This window comes from Terrapene carolina, unplaced genomic scaffold, assembly GCF_002925995.2.
Source record: "Terrapene carolina triunguis isolate 2854851 unplaced genomic scaffold, T_m_triunguis-2.0 Scaffold85, whole genome shotgun sequence".
Classification (NCBI taxonomy): Eukaryota; Metazoa; Chordata; order Testudines; family Emydidae; genus Terrapene; species Terrapene triunguis.
In genome coordinates, this window is record NW_020664436.1 from 29,794,763 (window position 1) to 29,812,512 (window position 17,750).

General features: G+C 45.3%; 1 protein-coding gene across 1 annotated transcript in view; it reads left to right on the forward strand.

The window, feature by feature from the left end:
• Positions 1-15,855, forward strand: part of CUNH6orf118 (chromosome unknown C6orf118 homolog) — a 42,102-nt gene extending 26,247 nt beyond the window's left edge. The window contains exon 9 of the mRNA XM_024213319.3: positions 15,768-15,855. Coding sequence (XP_024069087.2) covers positions 15,768-15,855 — 88 coding nt within the window. The remainder of the gene's footprint in view (positions 1-15,767) is intronic.
• The last annotated feature ends 1,895 nt before the right edge of the window (positions 15,856-17,750 follow it).

Consider the following 17,750-nt stretch of genomic DNA (forward strand, 5'->3'; position numbering starts at 1 on the left):
TTTTTTTTTTTTTTTTTTTTTTTTTTTGGAGGACCATATTGCAAAATGGCTCACAATTCATAGGGGAGACACAGAGCTGCTATGTAATTATCTAAGAATACTGATCTGTAGTAATGCTATGAATACTTATGGGACCAGGTCAGTAAAGTGAAGTTGCTGTATTTTGGGTTAATTAGACTTTCCTGTATGAATGTATTAAACTAGCTTGATAGGAGACTGTTGGAAAAACAGGCAGGAAAGCAACACAATGGATTTAGATAAGCAATCTCCCAACAAATAATTACCTCAGACAATGACCTACTTTCCAGCCTAAAGTTGCAAGGCTGCTTTGCCAGAGTTGGGAACTAACAGATCAAAAGGCTATAAACAGTTACAAAGGCCTAAATTCACAAAGGGAATTAGTTGTTGCCCAATGGAATTAACAAACCTGATTTAGGCTCTCAGATTCCACAATACATGGGGAGAGTCGGTGCCCAAGAATGGGATTCATAGAAGAGAGCATGTGAGTGGGGAGCTAACTGAGCTGGCCAACAGAAAATGCCAAGGAGAGAGGTTGGGCCTGAACTCTGCCCTTGCCCTAATGCAGGGCTGGGAGGAGGTGCCTATCTCTGCTTGGGATTCACAGCTGTGAACCCTCTCCCAGAATTAGGCACCTAAACCAGCTCAGCACTTTCTCATGGGAGAAAGGAGAGGGGGGAGTGGAGTGGAGTGGGGAAGGGAGAAAAGGAGCTCCCATGTCATTATAGTCAAGAGCCTGGTGGTTAGGGCACTCATCTGGGGGAGTGGGGGGATGGGAGACCTGTTTTCAAATCCCTGCTCTGCCTGATTTGGAGCTCAGAATTGAGCCTCCCATATGCCAGGTGAGTGCTCTGACTACCAGGCTATAGAGTCAATCTCTGACCCACTGATTATTGATACAAAGTGGGAACATCTGGAGAAGTCAGAGGTGTGGGTTAGCCTGGGAACTGTGACAACTCAGATCTGGTTAGAGGGATGGCAGAATTACAGGGCTGCATGTGATGTTAGTTTCTGATATTCCTTTGGTTTTGTGAGGTAAAACAACATTTTAGATTAGAACTGCATGTCCCAGAGAGCAGGAGTGGAACCTCACAAACCAAAGTCAATGGCATATGACAAAGAAAACTTGGAAGAAAATGGAATGTCACTGCATCTGAAAGAATAATGAGAACTATTTTGTAAAAAATAAAAATTCAGTAGCATTGTTTTAAAATCATTCAAATGCAGTGCTTGCTTAGCCAAGAGGTTATTAAAAATAAAATATCAAGGCAATTAGTAGTAGATATACTTGAATACAAGGTTAATTAGTTTCATTTCTATGGTGTTAATTATTAAAAGTAATTAGCCCTGAGGTACTTAAGAAAGTGCCCTCACTAAATGTTTTTTAATGTAACATAAAGACTTAAGTTTTGCTTCTAGCAGAGCTCAAGTATAAACCCTTTAAAATGTACAGTGCCTCAGGATATTTGCATAATAAGGCATTTTATAAATGAGATATCTCCAAATTCTGCCCTCCTAATATTATGATTCTCAATTCTGGACCTGACATTACTCTTCCTATCCAGGATAGATCAGGAAAACTAAAACATTAGCAATAGCATGAGATTTCTGAATCAAAGCCTGTCTGGAGGCACAATTGAAGGAGACTATCTAATTGTCTGCTGTCAGAACTTTATCATCCTTTGCCCTTAAAGCACATAACTTTATTAATATGGAATTTAATTACAGACAAGGCATAGATTAACAATTTAATTATTTTACAGCAGTTTCCCCAAGGTGCTGTGGGATTGTTCAGTGAATTAGGGGTGAAACATGCAGCCTGTGTTGAGAGCTGTGAAAATCTTTTGCAGATATTTATTCAGCTTTCTGCAAGACAACTGTGATTTCCTCAGATTTATTTTCCATTTGACGAATGGCTTTACGGTATCTTTGCTCTGTTGATTAATTGCAAATATTCTAAACTCAAATTCTGTTGTTTAGTTGTAACTGGACAGATTAAGTCACATAGTATTGTTTGTTTTCCTAGTTGGATGTGTGTGCATGGACTTGCAGCACAAGGAGTAAAAATTCCCTTCAGAATTAGCTTTCCGAAATCATTTAGTCTAGCATTTATGCTAGAAACTGGATTTCTCTAACGTTAGATGAAGTTTTTCAGATGAAACTTTCTTTTGCCAAAAAAAAAAAAAAAATGCAGATTCAGGAAGATTGAAACATTTTGCAAATTTGTGTCAAATTCACTGAATTGTTTGGGGGCAATAGCCCCCTCCCCCCCCCCCCCAACAAACAAACTAGTGAAAAAAATCAAAACCTTTTGATTTTTCAATTCAACATGACATTTTGTTTTGAATTGTACTTCACTTTTATTTAAAAATGGAAAAGAACCCCCTTAAAAAATTAAATGCCCTCCCACCACCCCTTGTGTCACCTGACCTGAAACAATCTTACTTACTTTCTTTCTTAAATACTTTTTCAGTTGGGACACCAGCCTGAAAAATCAGCAATTCTCACAGTTCTAGATCCCTCAAATATTTGCAGAAAACGGCCACAAATGAGTCACAAAGATGGTTGAAATGAATGTGTTTAAACGTGAATTTTTACAAGAAAATTTGCATTTATTGTTCTGCCCTCAAAGTCATCCCTAGTACCACATAGGGCAGTTAATGGTATAAGTTAATGCTGCTCCTTGCATCATTAACACCTGATCCATGGCTTACTCCTCTTTCCATAGGAAAGCATCCTGTAGCTGTGGGGAGAGAGCTAAAAGCAGGATGTGAAGATGCCTGCATTTAGCATTATAAACGATGTACAGATCTGTGACCATTAATGTAAACCATTATCTGTCGTTACAGATTTATTATTCTCCAAAGATACACACTGTAGATTCACAACCCTGGGTTTAGCAGGCCAATGCTCAAACCACTGAGCTATCACTGTAGATTACACTCTTTGGTCTGTGCTCCCAGCAAGAGACTTGCAGGGACCAGCCCAAGCTTCAATTTCAAAAGCAGTTGCCTCCAGCTGGGGGTGGGGATGGAGGTGTGGGGGAGAGGGAGAGAGAGAGAGTGGTTGGGTACTATACAGTCGAACAATAACAACTAATGGTGCCCAACTCTTAGTTCTTTGACCGATGGTCTCTAGGTCTATTCCACTTCAGGAGCACATGTGCTCCATTCACCTGAGACTGGAAGATTTTTGTTAGCAATGCCCATTGGTCATGCACCTGTGCTTTCTCCTCCTCCTGCTCCAAACTGAGGGTGTAAGTGGCAGTGTGGACTGACTGCCTCTCCAGTTCCTTTCCACCCCCAGTGGTCTGACAGAACCTCTTCGGTGTCTGCAGCATTAGGTAGCTGCTTCTTTTACACTTTGAAGTTAGTTGCCAATAGTTGCAAACCCGTTTTTGTATGGGCTGTCTAGTATGTCCAGGATCCCTGGATTAAAAGCGTGCATGGCTTTCTCCCCTGGGCTTTTCCGATCACCGATGACCACAACTCATGCCTCTATTGCAGTGGTGGGCAAACTTTTTGGGCCGAGGGCCACATCTGGGTGGGGAAATTGTATGCAGGGCCAGGGCAGGGGGTTGGGGTGCGGGATGGAGAGTGGGGTGTGGGAGGGGGTGCGGTGTGCAGGAAGGGGCTCAGGGCAAGGGATTGGGGCAGAGGAGGGGTGCGGCAGGGGGCTCAGGGCAGGGGGTTGGGGTGCATAGGGGTGCAGGGTGCAGCAGAGGGTTGGGGTGCACAGGGAGCTCAGGGCAGGGGGTTGGGGTGCAGGAGGGGTGCGGGATGTACGAGGGGGCTCAGAGCAGGGAGTTGGGGTGCAGGAGGGGTGCGAGGTGCAGGCAGGGGGCTCAGGGCAGAGAGTTGGGGGGGCGGGGTGCAGGAGGGGTTCAGGCTCCAGCCCGGCACTGCTTACCTAAAGTCGCTCCGGTGTGGCAGCAGTGTGCACCGGGGCCAGGGCAGGTTCCCTGAACGTCTGCCCTGTCCCCGGCCCCGCGCCGCTCCTGGAAGCGTTGCGGCCCCTGGGGGGGGGGGGGGGGGGGGAGCAGAGGGCTTTGCGTGTGCTGCCCTTGCTGCGCCTCCAGGTACCTTCCCCGAAGCGCCCATTGGCCACGGTTCCCCATTCCTGGCCAATGGGAGCTGCGGGGGGCGGTGCCTGGAGGCAACACACAGAGCCCTGTGCGCCCTTCCCCCCTCCCCCCCCGAGGGGCCGGATCCAGCCCGCGGGCCATAGTTTGCCCACCCCTGCTCTATTGCCTTACCCATTAAAACCCATAGGGCACCACCTAGTGGTCAGAGAAGGGTGACAGGTACTGTTCTGTGACTGGCCCTCTGAGTGGGCTACAAGTTGCATCCACCCCTTCTGGGGTATGTGAAGAGTCCCACAAATTATAGTTCTGCAGCCCAGCTGGGGACCTTGCCAAAGTCCCTGAGTCAGGACTCTCTGGGATATGGGGATCTTCCTAATACTGACTCTCTGGTGTCAGACATAGGCTTTTTTCCTCCAGCCCTATCAAAAGCAGGGTGTATGAGTAGAGGAACCTGGTCCCAACTTCTCCTGATTCAGGGCCCAGAGATAGGCAGCTGAGTCCTGCACCCTGGAGTGCTATGCGACTGCCTCCCTGGATCAATTCCTAACAGTCTCCCTATGCAAGAGAAAACAGCAAAGACAGGTAAAGAAAATAAGCCAAAGAAGAAGACTCTGACCTTGCAAATGTCCAGAGTCCTTTTCTCTTAGCAGGGAAAGATGTGTAGACCATCGATAGTCAGGGGCCCTGGCAGCTGGGCCTCCCACAATTCTCCTTTTGCAGAGCTTCAGAGTGCAGGTCTGCTCACCTTCACTGGCTGCTGCAGGTGAGCTACTCTCTGCTTCCCTTTCCCTGCAACCTGTGCATGTCCACATCCAAGAAGGGATCCTCATCTCTGACATCTGCTAAGTCAGGTGAGAGGCTGCACCCCAGTATGAGAGCGTCAGGAGCTCACAAGGAACATGGTACTGGTTTCCTGGCACCAAAGGGCAACAGCACCCTGAAAACAGTAGGACCATCCTCAACACTGGCAAAGGAAAAAAGGCATTAGGCATCTTCTACGCTGTCAGTATCAACAGAGTGCATTCATGCTGCTGTTATCAAAGAAGCTCCATTCCTCGGATGAAGGATTGCTATTAATGGTTGGTGGTTGGTGACAAGAGTGAATTTCTTCCCATATAGATACTGGTTGAATTTCTTCACACCCCCTACAAAACTTAAATCCTCCTTGTCTATTTGTGCATAGTTATGTTCTGCTGCTGGGAGAGATGTTAAGGCAAATGCTATGGATCTCTCACTGCCATCTGGCATGGAGTGCGATATAACCACCCCAATTCCATGGGATGAAGCTTCACATGCTAACTTGATAGGCAAGGATGGTTAAGGTGTGTAAGAACACTTTCTCAAGTGACTTATTGCTTTGCTTCCAGGAAAGCTTTTTGACACTCACATGACCATACCCACTTTTGACCAGTTTGCAGTAAACAGTTAAGTAGATGCAATACAGTTGCTATGTCTGGTACAAACTGGCTATAGTAATTGATAAATCCTGGAAATGATCTAAGTTGTGACACATCCTTTGGCAGTGGAGCTTTCAGAACTGCTTTAATCATCTCCTGAGATTTATGTAGGCCTTATGCATCAATGACGTGCTCACAGTAAGCTATCGAGTCCTTGAAATATTCACATTTAATGTGATTGGCTCATAATCCATATTCTTCTAGATGTTTTAATATGCTTTTCAGGGTTCCCAGATGTTCTTCTTCACTTCCACCGGTCACAATAATGTCATCCAAATAACACACTGTTCTCAGAATAGCTTGCAAAATCTGGTCCATTGCCCATTGCCATATAGCAGGAGCTGAAGCAATACCAAACAATAGCCTGTGGTACTGATACATACCCTTTTGATTGTGAGGTTTGCCTTAGACTCTCCTTCAATTCCGTTCGTAGGTAGGCCTATGACACACCCATTTTGCTAAATCATTGCCCCTGCCAGTGTAGAAAAATGGCCTCAATTCAAGGCAGGGGGCATTTTTCAATGGTCAGTCCAGGGTTTATGGTGACCTTAAAATCTCCACATACCCTTACTGCATCATGTTTTTTTACATTTGGAATGATAGGAGTTCTCCACTTGCTCTCTAGGCCACTTTTGAAAGTATGCCCTCCCTTTCCAGATGTTCCAATTCAGCATCTACCTTCAAGTAGATACTGTAAGGCAGTGGTGTTCAACCGGTGGTCCGTGAACCCCTGGGGGTCCTCAGACTGTCTAAGGGGTCTATGAAAAGTTGCTGTTACCATAGATAAGTAGTTTTCAATCTGCGGTCCGTGGACCCCTGCGGGTCCGCAGACGATGTCTAAGATTTCCAAAGGGGTCCTCACCTCCATTCAACATTTTTTAGGGGTCCACAAATAAAAAAATGTTGAAGACCATTGCTGTAAGGGACAGGTCGGGCTTGGGCTGCACTTCTCAGCTAGGATTATTTTAGCCTTCATGTGTTTGAGTTCCTATGACCTTCTTGAAGGCTCCCAATGCCTGACATAGTATCGCTTCCAGCTGTTGTTCAACTGTTTTAGTGAGGTCTTCTGAAAGTGACTGCAGCATCTTTATAGATTTTCAATTCAGAGGAATCATGTAACCACTCACGGCTTCACAGGTCCGGTCCCCCCTTCTCAATGACATAAGTCTGATAAACAGTGCTTATTGTTGTACTCCGCACTCACTTGCATCACTCCAGTTGGCACTATCTTTTCAGCAACATTAATGTCCCCTTCAATTTGCTATTTTTAAAAGTTTCCATATTCCAAATGTGAGATGCTGCAGTGTCTGTTACCTGTTTGAGCATTTCTCCCACCACGCAGGGTGTCAGCCGGATTGCTGACTTGTCATTTTTGACCAGACTATATATATCCAAGCTGGCTACTCCATTCTTACTCTCTGTGTCACTACTGCCTCTGTCTACAGACTGTACATTGATAGTCCATTTCAATTCCCATATTTGGTCTCTTCCATATTTATCTTAGTGCGATAAACAGCTTGGATAGGATCTTTTTTATTACAGCTTCTGCAATATGCATCTTTGAATCAGCAAGGAGACTGAAACCCTTTTCTGCACCAATAACATGTGTCTGTCTGCTGAGTGGACCAGATCTTGCCTTGGGTTGCAGATAGTTTATGCATTCCTACTTCCGTTTTAGCTGCGGTATGCAATTCTACTGCATCCCTTGCTGCAGTTTTCAGCGTTACTCCAATTTCTACTGCATGTTTAAAGATAAGATTTTCCTCAATTAAGAGCCTCTTCTGTATGCTTTCATTAAGCAGTCCACACACACATCTGTCGCTTAGGGCTTCGTTAAGCCCATCCTTAAAAGCACTGTATGGTGATAATCTTTTTAACTTTTTCACAAAGGCAGAAATAGATTCACCTTCAAGTTGATTCCTCTTATGAAACCTGAACCTTTGTGCTATAATCAGGGGCTTGGGTGCCAAGTGCTCTTGAACAGTTTGCATTATCTCTTTAAAGGGGATTTGCTTGCTGGTTTCTCTGGGGCAATCAGACTGCATATTAAACTGTGATGTTTTTCCTCTTATCACACACAGTAATGCTGCTATATGTTTTTCTGGTGTAAGCTCATTTACTTCAGACTACTGCTCCAGCCTCTCTCTATATGTGAGCCAGTCCTCCATGGCAGTGACGAAGGCCTCCATATTTCCAATACAGCCTTCCATTTGACCTTGCTGCTGTTAGTTTAGTACTTCGGAGTATTCACAGTTATAGCAGACTCCTCTCCCCACCCAGGGGCTGCAAGCAATGTCAGAGATTGTTTTGCTACTTTGATGCATAGAATGTTTTTGAAATCCTCATCGCCAGTTGTTCTGTATGGCGGCAGATATAGCACGAGTCCCTGATTAGAAACAGATTCATGTATACATGGTTTGAGCCATGATGGCTGACTAAGTCTTGTACTGCAGAGAGAGAAGAAAAACACAGTAACCACTATATAACAACAGATTCAGCATAAGCAACTGCTTAAGAAACTATAACTGCAAATTCACATAAACAGATTCAACCCTCTGCAAAATTCATTCAAATATATCTCACACAGCATGGAAAAGATTTTCTATCCGGTGCCAGCATTCTGGGATACCCCCAGAGGATGCTGAGATCCCTACTATTATAGACTCCTCCTTCTAAAAATGTCGGGGTTGTCTCTCGGTTCCTTGAGGGTGCACTTGGCAGCTGTTAGAGCCTTTCACTCTCTAGTGGACAGCCATATGGTCTTTGCCCATCCTACTACTAGCTTCTGATGGGACTTGTCAGAATCTTTCCTCCGCTACTAATGTTTACCCCAATACCGAACCTCAACCATGACCTATTGGCATTAATGAACTCTCCATTCAGACCTTTAGCATCATATGCCTTTGCTCATCTATCTATGAAGGTTGCCTTTCTGGTTGCAGTCACCTCAGCCAGAATAGTAAGTGAGCTGGGGGCCCTTATAGTGGACCTAAATGTGGAATTCCACAAGGATAAAATTTCCATGAGGTTACACCCAAAATTCATTCAAAAATAATCTCAGAATTTCTTTAAAACAAGGTCATACACTCACCATTTTTCTATTCAAAGCCACATGCTACCAGAGAAGGCAGGAAATTACACTGTTGAGCCCTGGCATTCTACCTGCAAAGGACAAAACCCTTCAGGAAATCTCCTGAATGCTTTGTCTCCTTTGCTGAGTGTATGAGAGGGGAAATAATCTCCACACAAAGACTTTTCAAATGGAGTTCGGGCTGCATCTTGCTTTGTTATGAGCTAATAGTGACCTTTTCCCACAAGGTTTGAGGCCCCAGTTGACTAGAAGGTAGGCCGTATCTGTAGCTTAATTTGAGATGTCCCTCTTCTGGGGATCTGCAGGGCTGCAGCATGAGGCTCCATGCACAGTTTTGTAAAACATTATGTCATGATACAAACTTCTATAGCAGACACATCCTTCAGCAGAGCAGTCCTCCTGAAACAGCATCGACATCAGCACTGGACTCAGTGCCTTCAGAGCACAAGGATTTTCTAAAACCAAGGCAAAATTGTTTTCAGTACCATCTTCTGTAGACTACTGGCTTGAGCACATGGACCTCACATCAGTACAGTCTTCAGTACCCTCAGTGTTCTGACTTCTGAGGATCATAGAATCATAGAATGATAGAATCATAGAATATCGGGGTTGGAAGGGACCTCAGGAGGTCATCTAGTCCAACCCCCTGCTCAAAGCAGGCCCAATCCCCAACTAAATCATCCCAGCCAGGGCTTTGTCAAGCCTGACCTTAAAAACCTCTAAGGAAGGAGATTCCACCACCTCCCTAGGTAACCCATTCCAATGCTTCACCACCCTCCTAGTGAAAAAGTTTTTCCTAATATCCAACCTAAACCTCCCCCACTGCAACTTGAGACCAGTCCCTATCCAGACTCCCTGGTACCATTCAGGCTCCTTTCCCATGAGGACCTTCAGTCCTAAATGAACCTCATTCATCTTTGCTGAGGGATACTGTAGCGGGGTGAACACCCGCTCCGGCCCTGAAGGGGTTGGAAAAGCCCTGCAGAGGGCTGGGGCTGGGCAAGGTAAAACCCTGGCTGATTGGGGGAAGCGGCTGCAGCTGGGCCACGCCCCAATCAGGCCTCAGCTGGCCTGTATAAAGAGGCTGGGAGCCAGGAGCGCAACAGTCTCTCTCTGCCTTCAGAGGGAGAAGGGCCTGGCTGCAGTGAGCTAGACACAGGGTACCTGAGTGGGAGCAGGGCTGGGAAAAGGCTGAGGAGCTCCAGCCTGGATAGCCCCAGGCTGCAGCCTAGTAGGAGGCCAAGGGGTACTGGGGGTTGCAGAGGGCAGCCCATGGGTAGGCCAAGGCAGCAGGTTCAAACCCAACCTTACCTGTGATGAGTGACCTATACTGCAGTCTGCCCCAGGGAGCGGGGGCTAGTTGGTGACTGGCAGTGGCCTTATTCTGAGGTGAGGTAGGGATAGTGGGTGGGGGTTCCCCGGGGAGGGGTGACCGTAAGACTGAGGGGTGTACTGCCAGGGGGCAGCACCCCAAATACAAGGGCACCGGGGTCCGGGAGGGACACGGGGCCAGAGGCACAGGCAGATCACTGGCCTGCAGAGGGTGCTCCAGGACGCTGGAAGAGCTAATTCCCAGAAGTCACCAGCAGGAGGTGCCGCAGGGGTGAGTCTGCTCCTCTACAGATACCAAGACACATTTTCTGCTGGTATCAACTTACCTTCCAGATTTGATTCACCCTCTGGTCTTACCGCACTCTGCAATGACGATTCAACCTTTGGTACCAATGTGGTTTCTGGCTCTACTCAGACCTTTTGAAGTAGCTCCGTTGAGTGGTGCTGAGAGGGATTTTCAGCCAGTACCAACCTATCCTCCATAACCAATTTATCTTCCACTGAAGTCTTGGCTTCTGGTACCGATGTAGTTACCGAGCTCTCACTGGCCACCAGTGCTGGCACCATTTGGATCTGGAGAACAGAAGGGTGTACTGGCTGCCGGGAGCTAAGATATGGGATGTACGCCTAAGTCAGAGGCTGAAGAGGATCCTAATGGCAGCAGGAAAGAATCCACTGATTGTCCTTCACAAATGATTCAGCTAGATGAACAAAGGATACAGCTAGATTCTTGCTGGAACATATCAAGGGAGACTGTGCCAGGCAGGGGAAGATGGTTAAGGAAATAGATCTTCAATGGGATTCTTCTCCCTGTCCCTAGAGGAGGAGAACGAAGGTGAGACAAGATTATGATGATCAACAGATGGTTCAAGCAGTGATGCTATAAGGAGGGCTTTGGGATGTTTGACCACTGGGAGATATTCATGGACAGAGGAGTGGTCTCATGAGATGGACTCCACCTGAGCAGTGAGGGAAATAGACTTCTGGGATGAAGGTTGGCACAACTGATTAAAAGAGCTTTAACTAGGAACTCGGGGAAGACAGCTGGAAGATGCACATATAATCTCCATACACGATAGTAAGATTGAGTGGGAGGAAAATCAAGTAAGAAAGGATACAACAATGGAGAAAGGAACAGCAGTGGGTAGGGGAATGGATGTTAAGAGGAAAGATAGCTTCATTGGTATTGGCACTAACAGTCAGGTAGGCAATACTGGCAGTGGAATGACTGTACCCAATTGGGTGAGGAATGTGGGCGAAGCCAAGCAGAAACAGCTAAGGAGACTGGGTAACAAAATGGAGGCACTAGAACCACTGGTGCAGAAAGTGAAACCAGATATTGTAGGGATGACAGCAACATGGAAGGGCCCAGATTTTCCTGGATGTGATAGCTGACTGATTTCTTCCCCAAATACTTGCTACGCCAAAAAGAGGTGATGCCATTTTAGATTTGATACAGGTGAGTAGTGAGGACCTCATAGAAAATATGGTTATGGGGATAACCTTGGTTCTAGGGATTATGAGCTAATTTAGTTTAAACTAAATGGTAGAATAAACAAAAATAGATCTGCAATGAGGGTCCTTGATTTCAAAAGTGCAGACCTTAAAAAATTAAGGGAATTAGTTAGGGAAGTGGACTGGACTGAAGAACTCAAGGATCTGAATGTGGAGGATGCTTGGAATTACTTTAAGTCAAAGTTGCAGAAGAGATCTGAAGCCTGCATCCCAAGCAAGTGGGAAAAAATTCATAGGGAAAGGTTGCAGACCAACCTGGATGAGCAAGCATCTCAAACAGGTGATTAAGAGAAAGCAGAAAGCCTACACAGAATGGAGGATGGGATGGATCAGCAAGGAAAGCTACCTCTTGGAGGTCAGAAAGTGTAGGGATAAAGTGAGAACCGCCAAAAGCCAGAGTTGGACCTTGCAAAGGAAATTAAAACCAATAGTAAAAGATTCTATAGGCATATAAAGAAAACAAGGAAAGAAGAAGTGGGATTGCTAAACATTGAGGTTGGGGTGGAAGTTAAAGATAATCTAGGATGGCCCAACACCTAAACTAATACTTTGCTTTAGTTTTTAATGAGGCTAATGAAGAGCTTAGGGGTAGTGGCAGGGTGGCTAATGGGAATGAGGATATGGAAGTAGAAATTACCACATTTTAGGTGGAAGTCAAACTCAAACAGTTTAATGAGATTAAATCAAGGGACCCAGATAATCTCCATCCAAGAATATTAAAGGAACTGGCACTTGAAATTGCAAGACCAATAGCAAGGATTGTTAATTAATCTAAACTCGGGGGCTATACCCTCTGAATTACTAATATAGTTCCTGTTTTTAAGAAAGGGAAAAAAAGTAATCCAGAAAGTTACAGGCTTGTTAGTTTGACTTCAATTGTATGCAAAGACTTGGAATCAAACCTGTTCGTCTGGATTTCATTGAGAAAGGGTTCTATTTCCAATACTTCCTGGTGCCCAAGAAAAACATGGGGTGGAGACTGATTCTGGATCTGGGGACTTAGAATGCCTTTGTCTGCTTTCAGTGTTTCAGGATAGTGACCCTACCAGTGATAATTCCTTCCCTGGATCCCTTCAGGACAGTTATTTACACATAGCTATGCACCCCTCCCACACACATTTCCTGTGTTTCCTGGCTGGCAGGGACCACTACCAATATCACATCCCATCCTTCACCCTCTCTAGTGCCACAAAGAGCTTTACCAAAGTCCTATCAGCAGGCGCAGCCCATCTCTGCCAGATGGGAATAATTGTTTTTCCCTCGTGGACGATTGGCTTCTGAAGGGTTGCTCATTTCTTGAGGTGCAGGCAGCAACCAGCAAGGCCCTATCCCTTGTGCCTCTGCCTCAGCGCAGAGCAGTCTGCATTCATACCCACACAAGGAATAGACTTCATCAGGGCTATTCTGGACTCCAGTACCACAGAGCATACTTGCCCACCCACAGGTTTAATACTGTGTTCAGCTTCATCTCTACAATACAACAGAACCCAAAAACTACAGTAAGAGGTCGGCTGCAACTCCTGGGCCCTGGACCATATGGCAGCCTATAAATTTGTAACATCCTGAGCAAGACTACACTCCTAGTGTCTTCAAGCCTGGCTGAGAACTGTCTATACCCGTAACTGTCTACTTAAGCGGGTGTCCATACCTCAGCGGGTCCTCAACTCCCTCAGTTGATGGAAAGATCCGCAAAAGGTATATGTGGGAGTTCCATTCTCACAGCTTCCCCCCATGAAGATCACCACAGAGGTCTCTCTACTAGGTTGGGGTGCACGCTTGCAGGACTCCACAGCTCAGTGCAAATAGGCCCCCCAGGAGGCAATCCTACATCAACATATTAGAGCTCAGAGTAGTCAGTTTCACTGCCATCACTTCCCATATCAGGAGCCACCCCATCAGAATAATGCTGGTCAACAGAGCAGCAATATATTATATCAATCAATGAGGAGGAGCAAGACCCCTGTCCTTATGCACAGAGTCCATAAGACTATGGAGCTTGTGCGTATCTCACCAGATCCTGATCTCTGTGGTTTATCTACCAAGATTGCAGACAACAATAGTGGACTCCCTGAGCAGGCATTTCTGCCTCAGCCATGAGCAGGAACTGAACAATAAGGTATTCTGAAGGATATGTCTTACCTGGGGTCACTCGGAGACGAGATCTCTTCCAACACCATCCTATTCAAAGTGCAGATGATTCTGTTTGAGGGGGGGAGCATGGCTGCAACTCAATGGGAGATGCCCTAGTCACTCCTGGGCCTCGTATATTGCTATATGCTTATCTCCAACGCCATCACTAAGCAAGGTCCTGACCAAGCTGAAACAGGAGAAATTAGTAACCATCCTCATAGCACTGTTGTGCCAAGACAGGTATGGTTCCCAGAGCTGATTTGCCTGGCTCTGCAGCCACCTCTCCACTTTCCTCTAACATTGGATCTCCTTACCCAGGAGTTGAGACTCATCACCAACCCAGCCTCTCAGTGCTTTACCTCAAGGCCTTGCTACTAGATGGCTCACTGGCATAGAACAGGCTTGCTCAGCAGAGGTATAAACAGTACTGCTCTATAGCAGGAAATCCACTATGAGGAAAACCTGCCTACAGAAGTGGAAACATTTTCAAGTTTGGTGCAGCCATCAGTCTGCACCTCCTCTTGAGTCTCGTCTAGCACATATTCTCAATTACCTACTGAGTTTAAAATCCACAGGATTGTCACTGAGCTGAATCCAAGTTCACCTGGCTGCTTTTACAGCCTTTCACCTCCTCATTGAAGGTTTTTCAGTCTTTGCTCACCTGACTACCATGAGGTTTGCTAATGGCCTGTTCAACCTTTTTTCTTCTGTCAAAGAACCTACTCCACCATGGGGCCTCAATTTCATTCTTAATAAGCTGAGCAAACCACTATTTGAGCCTCTGGGCAGTTGTTCCCATCTTTGTTTGTCCCTCAAGACCGCATTCCTCACAGCCATCACCTCAGCCAGGAGGGCTGGGGAGCTGGGAGCCCTGATGGCTGACCCACCATTCATGGCGTTCTATTGTGACAAGCTGACATTACATCCCTATCTTCATTTCATACCTAAAATTTCTTCAGAATTCCCCATTCATCAGGACAATCATCGTATTTTATCCCAAGCCTCTCTCTGTGAGAGAAGAAGCAACCCTTCATACACTAGGTGTCAGAAGAGCTCTTGCTTTTTACCTTGACAGGACTAAGCACTTTAGGGCTTGCCCTAGACTTTTCATCTTGATCACAGAATGAATCTGATCTGATCTCCACTCAAAGACTGTCTAAGTGGGTTTTGTTACCTGTTACAATGTTTTGGGGGTGCATCCCTCTCCCAGGGTGATTTCTTATTCTACCAGGTCCAGTCAACCTTTGTGGCCCTACTAAAAACTGTCCATCTCAGGCATTTGCTACCTGATCTTCAGTGCACACCTTTTTCCAGCACCACTCTCTCACACGTGCTTTCAGAGCCAACACAACTTTCGGTGTAACTGGAGTTCTTCAAGAAGTTTTGTCCCTATGAGTGCTCCAGTCCCCACCTTCTTTCCCTTCTGCCGCAAAGTCTTTCTCTCTGGACTTAATGGTTGAGAAGGAACTGCAGCAGCAGCAGGTCCACTTCCCCCTGCATATCCTTGCACACAGCACAAGGATGTGCAGGGCATAGGTGCAGATTCACAGACACTACTGATGAAAATCTCTGATCAAGAGTGCATGGGGGCATGCATGTCCAGAAGTGGAGCACCCATAGGGACCAAACTCTCAAAGAACTCCAGTTACTGCACAAGGTAAGTGACCTCTCCTTATCTCTACAGTAATTGGAGTTCTTCAACATGTTTGGTCCTTATTTGTATTCCACTACCCATCCTCCTGCTCCTCTCCTGTGGAGCCTTATCCTACAGCCATTCACAGTAGAAAACTAACTGGAGAGACCACACCGCCACTTATGTGCTCAGTTCAGAGCATGAGGAGTAAAGGGGTTCAAGCGCAGACCAAGGGACACTGCTAGCAAAAATCTTCCATCTCAGTGCATGGAGCACATGCACACCTTAAATGGAATACAGATAGGGACCACGCATCTCAAAGAACTCTGTTACTGTACAGGTAAGTAACCTTTCTTTCCTTTTCTATTGCTGACAGTGGAAGAGTTCATGCAGGGGTTGCTATTCTGTCCTAGATGTTTGCTGTGACACTTTTACCCTGTGCTTTCTACTCACTTAGTGTACTGATTGTGGTTTTTTTTGTTTTGTTTTTTCTTGTTTTGTTTTTAGAAAGTTGTGGGAGTTGCTGAAGAAATTCTTGTCACTTGAGGATAATGAACCAACTTCCTACAATTCAGAAGAACGTGTAGGAAGATAAATTGTAGATGCCTTGAATGTATACTTGACACCTTGAAACCATGCAAATGAAATCCAAATATGAAAAACTGATGTTGTCTCAGAATTAAGTATAATAATGCAACTTCAGAAATAGAAATGCATACCATTTTTTACACAAATTATCATGGTTTGGTATTCTGTATATATATAGAGAGATTACTATATACTATCTAGAAAATGCTCTGCATTAGTAATAGCAGTTGTTTAAGTAGCTGTGCCTTTTCCATGTAGCTTTCAATAGAAGCTGCCCTTGCTTAGTGATGGAACCTTTATTATGCAAGTGGCAGAGGTTATTAATTAAACTCCCAGGATGGAACTCACAACTAAAAGCTATTCAAGTAAATGGAAGCTGCAGCTTCTAAATAAGATCTATTTATATTACTGTGTGCAAAGACTTTCTTGCAAGTACTGCATACTGGACTTGATTTGGACTGGTATACAGCGGTATGGCATACTGGCGCCTCTCCTGGCAGCCTTCTTGTTCTACAGAATCTCAGCTTCCATTTTAGAAAAGTAAACCTCTAGCTGTTATGGTTGCGCAAAAAAACAAACAAACAAAAAAAACCCTTGAAAACACAAACCAAGTATATGTGAAGCAGCAATATCTGCCTGAATTTGCAGAGTGCCTGAAAAGATAGCTCAGAAGTGTGTATTGCCCCATTCATCTCAAAGGGGTGTTAATTCAGATGCCAGTGATGATATTTTAAATGTCTACATTGTTAACTATTTCACTGCAAGTAACAGCTCATTTTGTTACCAGGCAACAAGAGGGAGAGTACCCCTACTAATTATATTTCCCAATCAAAAAGGAGCCAAAACCCAGGGAGCCTAAGGGGACATTTCACACTCCACCCAGGCTATGTCTACATTGCACACCTAAATAACCCCTGACTGGTCCCCGGGTCTGAGCAGCCAGGTAAGCTTAGCCCGGACATGAGTGTCCCCACTGTGTTTGCCAATGTGTGTCTATGGGCATATCCCATAGTTCTTTCCCAGTTCGTTGTCAATTGTCCAATCTGGGAAAGATGCTGGAGGACTGTCAGAACTTGAATGATTTTAGCCACATTCTCACTGCAGAGGGGCAGGTTCCAGACTGAAGTCTAACCTGCTCCCCCAGCAGGGTAAGATAACCTGAACTTAGAGCTGGGTCACAGGTTTTTTTTTTTATATGGATGGGGGGGGGGGGGCAGGCTAAAACCTTTGTGAAGTGTAGAAGTACCCTTAGAGAGAACCGAGCCCAAGGAGGCTGGCAAAGCCTCTGGGTGCATTTGAATCCCACTAAGGTGAAACTAAACCCGAGAGGCTCAGAGACCATGTCTGATCGAACTTTGAACATATGCACAATCTGCTGAGTGCAGCCTCTCCTTTTGGCATCTGCAATGAGTAGAGCTTGGAAGAGCACATCTACCTTCTTTTTTTACAGGTCAACCTTTGACTCAGGCCCAAGAACAAAGTTTAGATGGATATCTGCACTTTAGCATAATTCAAGGATATTTGGATCATGGGGTTTAGTTCAAGCCCATCTCTAACTTGGCAGGAATGAAAGGCTATTTAGATTATTTTTCATCAGTGATTTGTTTTTAAACTTTATTTCACCAAATCACTGCATTAGTAAACATGGGCCAGGCTTGGCACTGCAATATTTCACATTTGATGTGACATTTTCCATGGAGCTCACCTGGCAGCTTTAGTGACTACACATGTACACTTAACTGTGTAGAACAGTGCTTTTTAACTTTTTTTCATTTACAGACCCCTAAACATTTTTGAATGGAGGTATAGACGCCTTTGGAAATCTTAGACATAGACCCTCCAGGGGTCCGTGGACCACAGGTTGAAAACCACTGTTCTATGTAATTACAACCTTTTGCAGAC